Source organism: Pelodiscus sinensis, chromosome 2 (assembly GCF_052426305.1).
Source record: "Pelodiscus sinensis isolate ZL-2025 chromosome 2, ASM5242630v1, whole genome shotgun sequence".
In the NCBI taxonomy this organism is placed as follows: domain Eukaryota; kingdom Metazoa; phylum Chordata; order Testudines; family Trionychidae; genus Pelodiscus; species Pelodiscus sinensis.
Window position 1 is genome coordinate 229,678,004 of NC_143053.1, and position 13,240 is coordinate 229,691,243.

Consider the following 13,240-nt stretch of genomic DNA (forward strand, 5'->3'; position numbering starts at 1 on the left):
TATCTTGTATAAGGGGATGGTGATGAACGATACTTAGGGTGCATGGTGCCTAGCTTGTTCACGTGGGATGAGACCTCTGTCATCCGTCGTAGTTGAGGAGAATATGGAGAAAATGGTATGGAAGACGGTGCTGGTGAGAATGTTAGCAGTTCTGGGCTCGTTGATCTCACTGAAGAGGATTTGCGGGGTGCTTTCTTTGGCACCGGAGAGCTGGATGAGACATATGGTGCTGAAGATGCCCATGCCATTGTATGTGCCGAGCTGGTTGGTACCATGCTGGTCGGTGCCAAGGTTGTTGGCACATGTGTGGCCGAGGTCGTTGGTATGGTTGCTGATGGTTCTGACATGGAAGATGCCGATGTTGTTGGTACCGTTGTAACCGGTTCAGTTGCTGGCAGTGCTAACTGGCGGATTTACGACTGTTGATGGCACCATTGTAGGTTTTTGTCATGATTTTGGCTCTGAAATCGACTTATATTTGGGTGCCACTGAGCCTGACGTGCCGGGCTTATCACTGACATTCACTCATGCTGAAGGTAAAGACTGACCTTGCAAAGCTCTTTTCCAAGCTGGAGCCGACTGTGGAAAAATGGTCTTTCTTTTCACCACCCAAGGACATTGCAGAGTGGAAACCGTATGAGAATGCTCCGGCGGCTGAAGCGCCTTGTCGAATAAAAACATTTTAAATCTCATCTCCCTGTCCTTATGTGCCCTAACCAGCAACTTGGCACAGTGGACACATTTCTGAGGCACATGAGCCTTGCTGAGACACTTGATACACTTGGCATGACCATCCAAAGCTGCCGCACTTCTTAAAACTGGGAGAGCCCGGCATGGCTAATTGTACAACAGACTAAAGCTAATTAACTTTATTTTAAAGTAATAAAAACTAACTATAATAACTAGAACGATAAGAATTGTAACTAACTACAAAGACCAAACAACTATCTATTCTATTCCTGACAGGATTTGCCTGAGGAAGAGAAAGCTCGCTCTGTCTGCGACCATGAGGTCAAAGAAGGAACTGGCGGGAGCCAAACCATGAGAGAGATCAAAAGAACACAAACAGTGCAAGACGCATGCTACGCATGTGCAGTCTGGCTGACCACTGCTCAAGAAAACACCGATCTGCGGTGCCAGGACAACCTGACATGGGGACACCACTCGAAGAAGAATAATGAGATTTTTGGGACAAGAAAAGACTGGAACTGAATTAGGTCTGGACTGAGGCAGAATCATCCAATCATAGAACACTAGAACTGAAAGGGGCTCGAGTCCAGTCCCCTGCCCTGACGGCAGAACCCAGTACCATCTCTAGACCATCGCTGATCAATGTCTATCTAACCTGGTCTTAAATATCTCCAGAGATGGAGATTCCACAAACTCCCTAAGCAACTTATTCTAGTGTTTAACCAAACACTGGAATATGTTCTCAAACACTGGTACATTCTTAGAAATTTGTAGGGGAGTTTCAAAGTACCCAGTTAAGATGCTTCTCCAAGCATCTAATCTTTTCCCCACAGATCATAAGAAGTTCACATGGACCCATGTGTACTCTGAAAGGTATTCATCTGTTTCCCACACACTAAAATCTTCCCCCACAACCTCATAAGTATCTTTCTTCCATCATGCTGTGCTCCCAACATGACCTCATTTCCCCAGGCATGATGAGTGACTTGGGACAAGTGCCAGGGTACTCTTGCCTGACCCTTAGGAGGCCTGAGGCTACAGGGTCATCCATGGATTATAATCAGCAGTGACCAGAGAGCAAGGATTACAAATACATATGTCAAGTTAATGGCACCAATGATTGATATTCTTATCAGCTTTACCAGAGTATTAAAATACCTCTTTTGTACAATGCAAGAAGTATAATACCTAAGTAGGAGTAGATGGGACATAAACAGTTTGTGAAACAAACAGTTACAGGATCATAGTCTTAAAGCTAAATGTCTTTTTTACCTGATGCACAAATTGCTCTCTGTTCACAGAGTATAAAAAACCTGATTAAATACGTATCCTCATACTTCCATGTAAGGTAAGGAATTTCACTAGTACTGCCACTGAACAAAACAACTAAACACAAACCATTTTTTACTTTTACATTACATTTGAAGTAGGACTTTTCCAAAATCATGGCAAAATATTAAATAATTCTCCTGAGTGTTTGTAATACTGCATTGTTATATTTGTGCCAACATCAAAAACTCAGTGGAATTTGTTTGCCATAGTCAGAGGGTTATGTAAATCCCCAAACTTCTTTATTGAAAACAGGATAACTAAAATATATAGGCCTGTTATTGCAACCATTACTCAAGCAAGTAGTCCCATGACTTCTCGGGGAAACATTTAGTGAATGTATGCTTCTATAAAGAAATACAAAAATACCAGCTGACTTCAGTGGAACTAATCCCATGAGTGAGATTTTCAGGATTGGGCTCTTTGCTGAATACTGTCCAATCTTTTACACTGTAGACACAAGTTTTCTGTAAAGTTTTGTTCTCTATACAAATAAAATCTTTCTGGGAGTATAGGCCAAGACCCTCAGAAAACATAACAAACCTTGAGGTTTTTACAATATAGAAAAATAATCTAACAGCAATTTTTACATTTGCAGATGTACATATTGTAACAATTTGAGGTTTGAAGATCTCAACACATTTCTGAGTGATCAGTAAATACAATACTTTTGAAATATGGACAAGTCCTGATTGTATTATTTGCCTGGGTAAGGATGATTTTAGGGGTACATTCTTTTCAGGGACTGATTCAGAAGAAAGCACCTGGTGAATACTGGCAGGTTTAGTAGTGCTTGTATACAGGGCTCCCTGGTCAAGAAATCAGTGATTCTACTGATCCTGGTTTATGCTCAGACTGCCATTCCTTTGATTCCAATGTCATTACAGTTAGGACCGTCAATAAATGGGTCTTTCTGACAAAATGCAACATTAAGTCAATGCTCAACTTCCTTTCATGCTTCTTGCTGTTTTGGAATCATTAGACTTTTCTTTCCAGAAATACTTTTAAGAATGTTTCTCTGCATAAAGTTTAACATTTGTGAAATTGAAATCCTTTCTGGAATGGAAAGTGATATGGGAAACTTGTCTACTATCATTTTTTTTTAATTACTAGAAAACAGAGTTTGGCAAAAGCATGCATTCCATGCAATAGCAAAAAGGCTAAGCAACTCTTCAGTACTCAACTCAACACAGAGATTACCATGTCTTGCTCCCTGGTCAAGAAATCCATCTCAGCAGTTCAATCAGCCCATGAGATATGCAAGTTAGCCCTGCAACAGTTGCAATTACTGATCAAATATCTGAATTTTACAAACCAAGTCACTGGCCTAGCATGTGAATTATGTACAATTGGCAGTAATAATTCCAGGTGCCAAAAGGCCAAGCCTTATTACCTGTTTATTAGAAGTGAAATACAATTATCTGGGTTCAATTTTAGGAACAAGTGAATAATCTCTTTATGATGATCAGAATGGGTTCAATAAGGAAAAGAGAACTTCTATAAAATGCAGCCCATTCTGATCTGACAGCTTACCAAAAGGCAGTCTAGCAAATCTCCAAGGATCAGGCCATTAGTACAGGTACTTATTTAAATGCACTCAACAATAAGTTTCTGTTTTACAACATCCCAGACACTGATTATGGAAATGCTTCTTCCCCTTTCTAGAAGGACAAGTTTACAGCTTAGGGAGATACAGAGAATCCAGCATTCCTGTGGAACACTGACATACATTTGCACTTTAGTCTAATGAAAGCCTTGTTCAGCAAAGTGGGGATGAATGGCCAAGACACTTAATTGATGTTCTCTATAGGAGAACCCTGTGGTAATAGGGAATATTGTGATAATATCTTATTCTAATCCTAGACTGGGAGCAAGTGGGACATGAGATCTGAGTGATACGATAGTAAGAGGACCCTTATATTGAGAAGCATTCTTTACTGGCGTTCTTCACACAAAGAATGCAATGTGCAGGAAATTTCTTAGTATGCTATATTCTGTTGGTAAAGTTGCAGACACATACAATTTTAAAGAACAAAGATCAAGGGAACATTATTGCTTATCTAAATGTTTAGATTAGTGGGCTGATGGTATTTCCAAAACTCAAACTACCAAAGAAGATGAGAAATGATGAGCAAACACAGCAACATAATATTCTAGATTATAAACATTTACAGTTTGAGAGCTAAGAAAGTTGAATTTTAAACTTACCAACTAAAACTACAAGCCTGTATTTTTCATTAAGCTGTCGTTGATATGGTGCAACTTCTTCATATGTTGGGACATCTGCTGTATCATACTGATCACTCTTCTTGCATTCGTACATTGATTTATTTGTCTTTCTATCTTTTCTGCTAAGACGAAAGCTTCTCCTAAAACCAGCTGCAAAAACAGTAAGGTTTTTTTTTTAACTAAGAGATGTAATATCTGAAAATTTCACAAAAGATTAATTCCCAGGCAGCAAAGAGGGAAGGTCAAGGACTTCTTAAGAAACACCAAACTGGCTATTTCCATGAGCAATTAAATTAGTTGCACACACAAAGTAGACATGTAATTTCAAATGCATTTTTTTGAGAAACCAGGTCCTTATGATCTAGAAGAGATTCACAGACAATAACAATTTGGAGGTAATTTACATTTAAGTCCTAAACTACAAAACTGTAGCCATTTCAAATTCAAATATGATCTTCCCAATATATTAAACTAGAAGACTTTACCTGGCATTGCTCAAATACTCCAGAGCATGGGGCTGGAGGTGTGGGGGGTATAGGAGTCAGGGAAGGGGGTTGGGGATGTAAGGGGCTCATGGCAGGAGGCTGGGAATGTGGGGGGGGGGTGCAAGAGTCAGGGTTGGAGGTGAGGAGTGGCTCGGGGCAGGGGAGTCAGGGCAGAGGTGAAAAAGTTAATACAATCATTGTCTTCAACAATATTATGACCTTGGCTCAATGCTGCTCTATCTTAACCAAAAAATTTTAAAACCGCATCTGCAAACATAACTCATGCCTGTTTGGCGTGGCACTCTGTACCTCTCAAGGCACTTATCCCAACTAAGATTGATGAGTCTATCAGAGCCTTAGCTAACAACTATGTGGTTTTTAACTCATGCAGTAGAGGTTCATGTACTCAGCTTCAGAGATTGCATGTTTGATTCCACTCACTGTTGGCATTTACAAGTGGGAGCTCATTCAGGATATCAACTGGGAAGTCTCTGAAGATCAGGACATGCTTCCTCAGATATGGGAAGTCTGGAGCCTAAGGTTGGTGTTGTGCTCTGTCTCCCTCTAGTGGCACATAGACCAGCTAGATATTGATGAGGTCTGCTATATATATTTAACTTGGCACTTAATACACAACATTAAAAGTACAACAAAAGGCTTTTTTAACCTAACTTTTAGTTGACCTCTGTAATTTTACTGTATGTTAAGTTTTAAAAAGTATTATTTATAGGCATATAAGTAACCATATTACTTTTTATCTCTAATATTAATAGTTACCAATGAAAGGATGAATCCAACAAATACTATCTCACTTGGGCCACCCTGCATAGCTGACGTATGTGCTCGCTATTGACATAACTCTTTTTCAGGATTGAGACCATGGGGCTTAATACCCAAGCTGCTCTGTTGATTTGAAGTGCAATACTCAGTAAAGTTTGTGCTCCCTCCCCGCCCCTCCCACACACACACACACGAGAGAAACAGAAAATATAATGTTCAAGCAGTACAGGAAATCATAGAAATATAAAACTGGAAAGGACCTAGGCAGGTCATCTAGTTGAGTCCTCTGTACTGAGGCAGGACTAAGTGTTATCAAGACCACCCTTGACAGATGTTCGTGTTAACCTGTTCTTAAAAATTCCAATGACAAGAGGTTCCACAATCTCTCTAGGTAATCTGTTCCAATGTTTAACTACTTTGACAGTTAGCAAGTTTTTCCTAATATCTTACCTAAATCTCTCTTGCTACAATTTAAGATCATTACTTCTTGTTTTATCCTCAGTGAATATGGAGAACAATGTATGACCTTCATTGCTATAACATTTTACATACTTGAACATGGTTACCATAGTGCTCTTTAATCTTCCCTTCTTCTCCAGAATAAGGAATCATATGCTTTCAATATTTTCTCATAGGTTTATGTTTTCTTGATTTTTAATCATTTTGATTGCCCTCCTTTAGATTTTTCTTTTATTTATCCACATCTTTCCTGAAGTGTGGTGCCCAGTATCAGACACAATATTTCTGCTGAAACCTTATCTATGCTGAATAGAGTGGAAGAAATACGTCATACCTTGTTTACACTCCTGCTAATATATATCCCATAATGATGTTTGCCTTTTTTTGCAGCACTATTGTTTTTTACTCATATTTAGCATATAATCTCTGGACCCTTTTCTGCAGTTCTTACTAATGAGTCTTTTCCCATTTTATATTTCTGCAATTCCATTCTCCTTCCTAAAGGTACCACTTCACATTCATCCTTATTGAATTTATTTCAGACCATTTCTCCAGTATATCAAGATCATTTTGAATTCTAATCCTGTTTGCCAAAGCTCTTGCAATCCTTCCCTTCAGGACCCAAGTAGATACGGCTTTCCAGCTTGAGTATGAACCACTGATTACTACCTTCAGTATGGTTTTTCATGCAGTTGTGCACCCACCTTATAGTAGGTGTGTCCTTGACTATATTTTCCTAGTTTGTTTATCAGAAGGTCATGTGAGACAGTATCAAAAGCCTTACTGAAGTTAGGATATATCACAGCTACTGGTTCCCCCTATCCAAAAGGCTTGTTACCCTGTCAAGGAAGGATATGAGGATGGTTTGACATGAATTCATTTTAACAATTCCATGTTGACTGTTATTTATCACCATATTATTTTTAGATGCTTAAAAGTTGTTTGATTATTTTTCCCTTGTCTTTCCTGGTATTGAAGTTAAGCTGACTGATTGGTAACTTTCTGGGTTGTCCTTATTCCCCCTTTTATAGACAAGTTCTCTATTTAGCCTTTTCTAGTCCTCTAGGATCTTTCCTATCTTCCATAGAATTCTCAAAGACATTGCTAATGCTTAGAGACCTCTTCAGCCAACTGCTTAAATATTCTAGGACATAATTCATTAGAATCTGTCATCCTGGAGATATCTAACATGTTCTTTCCTTATTTAAGTCTCAGATTCTACCTCATTTACATCAATGATCACTATATTTGTTGTCCAATCATTGCTAATCTTTTGGGTGAAAACTGGAACATGTTTGCTGACAAAACTTTAAAGTAAATCAAACTATTTTAAGTGCTTTAAAATCCAGCTTTTGACAGGATTATCCTTTTCTGAAAGTTCACAAAGATTATTTTCTTCATTTAAATTTATTCAGCTATTTCAGTTCAATGTCTAGTTAATTCAAAAGTGAGAAACTGATTGGGAATTTAAAAAAAAAATCTATGAATAAAGATGAGGTGAGATATGATCAGCTCTACTAGTACTAAAATCTTGAAAGACATGGAGTTCCTAAACAATAAATTTAATTCACTAACTATAGACACTTCTTTTGTTTAATAAACCTGTCAATTTGAAATGCAAAACATGTTTTGATGAACTTATATTTTCCATCTGTATTCAGCACATTTAAGGTAGTTTTATTTAATAAAAATCTATTTTAAAATGCTATTTTTGTGACTTTTAACTGAAATCCAATTTTCATCCAAATACATCTTGACACAAATCATGAACACACAATTAAGCTAGTATATAAAAGCATCATTCACCATTTTTGTAACAATTAAAAATGTAAAATTTATTATTATGAATAAATACATATGTGACTGCTTCAAAACACATTTATTTATATAGACTTAAAAAAAACAAGAAATAGCCTAGTAGCACTTTAAAGACTAACAAAATGTTGGTTTTTTTAAGTTTATCCTGTACAGACTAACTCGGCTATCTCCTGAAGCTTCATTTATTTATATAGTTATCCTGGTTAACAAAAGCAGTCCCAAATTTAGAGCAAAAGCTATAGTTAGTTGCAAATCAACATTTTAATGATTACTATCTAATGAGACTCAACCTTTCATTAGGTAATTAACTAAAATATAAATACAAATCAAGGTGTGCTACTTGCTGATTTAAAACATGGTTAAAACAGATTACAAGTTGAACCTCTCTAGTTCAGAAACATTCATTGTCCAGAATGACTATAGTTAGCCAGATGTCCACTTTTCATGGATGTAGCCAAATTTCTCGTGGTCCCATAAAAGTTTGTTTATAGCCACCAGTTCTAGCTCTCAGAGTTCTGTGCTGTTATTTAGTTCTGATTTACCTTAAAAGTCCTCTAACATCCCAGTAAGCAGTGAAAGTGTTGGTAATGTTGCCAGACAATATTGACCTCCTCTTGTCTGGAACTAGCAGGTCCCAAGGATGCCGGATTAGAGAGGTTCAACCTGTATTAAAGCCAGACTGATTTAAATCAGTCAATCACCAAGGCAAATGTGCAGAAAAGAAAAAGGAGAAATGGCAATGCACTCAATAAATTTATACAAATTATTTTTATTGTTGATGCTACTGAATTTCTGGAAACATATCCCCCCACATATCTCCAATTACACTTCCCACACATGCATATTCACTTTTTAATATCCTTCAAAAGAAGTTTTATGAGGTATCTTTAGTAAATTACTGCTATTCAACTATGATTGCATTTAGTAGGTAATATATTCATCTAGATACCTAAGGATAGGTGACAGAATAAAAGAATATAGTAAAAATGTCTTCTTCAAAAAGAAACAGCTGGCAATCTTACCAGTTGAGATTTAAGAGCCTTAAGGTAATTTTAAAACCTTCAGTGTTTGTATATTTAGAACCATTTAACTAGTTATGAAAAAATATAGAGGGCAGGAAACACAAAAAGATGACTTTCTGACTTTGAACAAGATGACAACTGAAAGTGTTTTCAAATCTTTCTTTTCAAGAAAAAGAAGTTACTCACCCTGTGAAGTAACGATTGTTCATCAAGATGTGCCCCGTGGGTGCTCCACTCTAGGTGTCGGGTCCCGTCCCGGCGCCGCAGCTCGGAGGCTTTTCATAGCCGGGCTCCGCCAGCTCACGCATGCATGCTTCCCCAGGATAGCGTTCGCACCTTTCATCAGCCGTGCGCGAGCCGGCAACCGTCAGTTCCTCTCACCCACTCATCTGGAAGAAAAAATAAAGAACAATTCCGGAGTGGGGAGGAAGGGCGGGTCGTGGAGCACCCACGGGGCACATCTCAAAGAACAATCGTTACTTCACAGGGTGAGTAACTTCTTTTTCTTCTTTGAGTGGCCCCATGGGTGCTCCACTCTAGGTGACTCTGGAGCAGTATCCAGAACAGATTTAGAGCACTCTGGAATCAAGACTACCAGCACGATTAAGTACTGCTGTAGCCACAGAAGAGTCTGAAGCAAACTGATCGACTATAGCATAGTGCTTCATAAAAGTCACATTAGAAGACCATGTTGCCGCTCTGCAAATGTCACGAAAGGACACTCCACTCAGAAAGGCCGTAGTTGTAGCAACTGCCCATGTTGAATGAGCCCTGGGAAGAGAAGGGAGAGGCTTCCCTCGTAGTGAGTGGCACATAGATATACATGAAACTATCAGTTTTGAAATACGCTGAGAAGTTAGAGGCTGTCCTTTTGAATGGCGCGCTAATGATACCAGCAAATGGTCTGTTTTCCTAAAACCTCTCATTCTGTCAATGTAAAACGCTAAGGATCTTCTCACATCCAACGTATGCAACTGCACTACTTGCGTTGAGGTATGGGGTTTTGGAAAGAAACATGGTAAAACTACGGGCTCATTTATGTGGAATTCAGAAGAAACCTTGGGGATAAACACCGGATAGGTCCTCAATGTCACTGAGTCTTTAGAAAAAACTGTATAGGGAGGTGAGGCCATAAAAGCTGCTATCTCAGCCGAAGTGAGGGCTAGGAGGAATAGAAGTTTGATAGTAAGTAAGTGTAATGTCACTGTAGCCAAGGGCTCAAAGGGAGGACGAGTCAAAGTTTCTAGGACTAGATACAAATTCCATAAGGGCGGAGGAGGCCTCTGCAGGGGATGGAGATTTGAGAGCCCCTTCAGAAATCTTTTTGTAGTAGGGTGAGCAAACAAGGAAACATCCCCATCCTTATGATGGAATGCATTAATTGCCACCAAGAGTACTCGTAGAGATGCAACTGCCAGGCCGTTGTCATGCAGCTGCAAGAGGTATTCCAATATATAAGGTAGGGTTGCGAAACAAGGGTCTACATTGTTATCCGCACACCATGCTTGGAATTTGGACCATTTAGCCGTATAAGCAGTTCGCTTAGACGGTTTTCTACTATGCATCAACACTTGCTTGACTCGCTGAGAACAGGATTGCTCGGAGTCAGTAAACCAACAAGCATCCATGCTGTGAGGTGCAGACCTTCGGGTCTCGGATGACTGAGAGATCCGTTGCCCTAGGTCAATAAATTCGGAAGAGAAAGCAGAGGATATGGCGCTCTCACTGACATCTGGTGGAGCACTGAGAACCAAGGCTGATGAGCCCATGCCGGGGCTAGGAGGATCACCCAGGCTTTGTCTGTGTTGATTTTTTCGAGAACCCTGGAAATTAAGACTACTGGGGGAAAGGCATAGAGTAATGACCTCCCCCAGTGGAGAAGAAAGGCGTCCCCCAGTGAGTGACGTCCTATTCCGGCTCTTGAACAACAGGTGGGAAATTTCGAATTGAGTTCTGTCACGAATAAATCTATCGCCGGAAATCCCCATCGAGCAAAGATACGAGTCACCACGTCCATGCGAACCTGCCACTCGTGGTCATGTGGAAAACGCCTGCTGAGAGTGTCTGCTATTAAGTTGTCGATACCTGGAAGATACGAAGCTGTTAGAACAGTGTTGTTGGTGATACACCAATTCCATAAACGGATGCTCTCTGTGCAAAGAGAACGGGATCGGGCACCTCCTTGTTTGTTGATATAAACATGGTCGCCACATTGTCCGTTAGAATCCTGGTCATTGTATTCTGAATGTGCAACTGGAAATGCTTGCAAGCAAGCTGCACCGCTCTCAACTCGAGCACATTGATATGCAGTAGCATTTCTTGTGTCAACCAGCATTCCTGGACTGTGAGATTGCCCATGTGAGCTCCCCAACCCATCAGGGAGGCATCTGTGGTTATTTGTGTTGTAGGTTGCGGGCGATGAAACGGCCCGTGAGAAGATTGGCCGGGTTGGCCCACCACTGTAGGGACTCCCGGACATACTGAGGCACCACTATCGGCCTGTGGACACTGTGTTTCACCGGAATGTAAACCGTGGCTAACCAGTGCTGGAGGCAACGAAATCGTAACCTTGCGTTGCGCACTATGATGGTGGCAGCTGTCATATGCCCCAACAGCTATAGACAGAAGTGTGTGGGAATTGTTGGAGCATGCACCACAGTGTGTACCATAAAAAGTTCTGTTGGTAAATATGCTCGCGCCATGGTTGAATCAAGTCGTGCACCTATGAAAATGAGGTTTTGGGATGAGCTAGTGACGACTTCTTTACGTTTCTGAGAAGGCCCAGAGCAGCAAATTCATCGGATACTGTCCGAACCATATGGCACATTTCCATATACGTCGTACCCCTGAGGAGACGATCGTCTAAATAGGGGAATATTGTCACCCCCAGTCTGCGCAGGTGGGCCACGACCTCTGCTAATGTTTTGGTGAAAACTCTGGGAGCACACGCTAGTCCAAATGGTAGAGCCCTGTGTACTGATACGGCTCGTCCCCTAATTGGAAGCGAAGAAAACGCCTGAGAGCCATGTGAATCTCTACGTGGAAATAGGCGTCCTGCAAGTCAAGGACTGCAAACCAATCCCTTTTGTTCAACGACCGAATAATAGTTGATAAGGTTACCATCTTGAAATGATGCTTTCGAAGGTGCCGGGTTAGCTTTCGAAGGTCTAGAATGGGTCTCCAGCCTCCCGACTTCTTTGGTGTGAGAAAATATCAGGAATAAAATCCTTTTCCCCAGAACTGTTTGGGAACTTTCTCTATCGCCCCGATGGTGAGCAAACGTTGAACTTCTTGCTTCAGCAGTTGCTCGTGAGAGGGGTCCCTGAAGAGGGACGGGGTAGGGGGAGTGGTAGGGAGAATAGAGAGAAAGGCGATGGAGAGGCTGGACTGTACTACCTCTAGCACCCTTCTGTCCGTGGTGATGTCAGACCACGATGATCGTAGGCGATGGAGAAAAAGATGAAGAGTTTAGTTTTCCGTGTTGATTATGGGCAGTTGGCTTGCATCCTCGACAAGCAAGTCAAATCTGCTGCTTAGTCGATGACTGATTGGTCGAACGGCTCTGTTGTGGCTGCTTGCGCTGAGGGCGTTGCCTAGGACGCTGGTTGTCGAAGGGACGTGCTTGTTGTCTAGAAAAATTTAAATCGTATCTCCGTTGGTAAGGGAAATAACGTCTACGTTTGAAGGAAGGTGTGTACATCCCAAGTGTACATATAGTGGTGCTTGAGTCTTTTCCCGAGTGAAGGACTTCATTGGTGTTTGCCGCAAAGAGCTTAAGCTTGTCAAACGGTAGAGCCTCAACCTTGTTTTGCATCTCCCTTGGAACCCCTGCTGACGAAAGCCATGATGATCTCCTCATGGCGATACCTGTAGCAGTGGCTCAAGCCGCTGTGTCAGCCACATCAATGGCAATCTGTAATGCAGTGCTACATGATGCGTACCCTTCTTGTACTATTGCTTTCAGGAGTGGCTTCTTGTTGTCTGGGAGATGGTGCAGTAACTCTGCTAGTTTTGAATAATTATCGAAATTATGGTTCGATAGATGGGCCGAATAGTTTGCAATGCGTAGTAGCAGTGTGGCTGAGGAGTAGACTTTCCTACCAAAAATATTTAATTTTTTATTGTCCTTGTCCAGAAGCGTATTTCTGTACTATGGCGCCTTACTCCTACGTTGCGCTGTGTCTACTACCAACGAGTTAGGCTGGGGGTGACTGAATAAACAGTCCAATCCTTTCACCGGTACAAAATATTTTCTGTCGGCCTTTTTACTCGTAGGTGTAACTGATGTTGGGGTTTGCCATATCTCATCCGCCACATTCATGATCGCGGCATCAATCGGTAACGCGACCTTTGCACGTTGTTGTGGGCGGAGATTTTTCAAGAGACGATGCCTTTTAACTGGAACATCTGCCAGCTGTATTTCCTCCG

General features: G+C 40.9%; 1 protein-coding gene across 10 annotated transcripts in view; it reads right to left on the minus strand.

Moving 5' to 3' along the window:
* Positions 1–13,240, minus strand: part of MPP7 (MAGUK p55 scaffold protein 7) — a 303,055-nt gene that overhangs the window by 36,391 nt on the left and 253,424 nt on the right. For all 10 annotated transcript variants that reach the window (XM_075922585.2, XM_075922584.2, XM_075922583.2 and 7 more), the window contains one exon: positions 4,228–4,398. In XM_075922585.2, the coding sequence (XP_075778700.2) occupies positions 4,228–4,398 (171 nt within the window). The remainder of the gene's footprint in view (positions 1–4,227; positions 4,399–13,240) is intronic.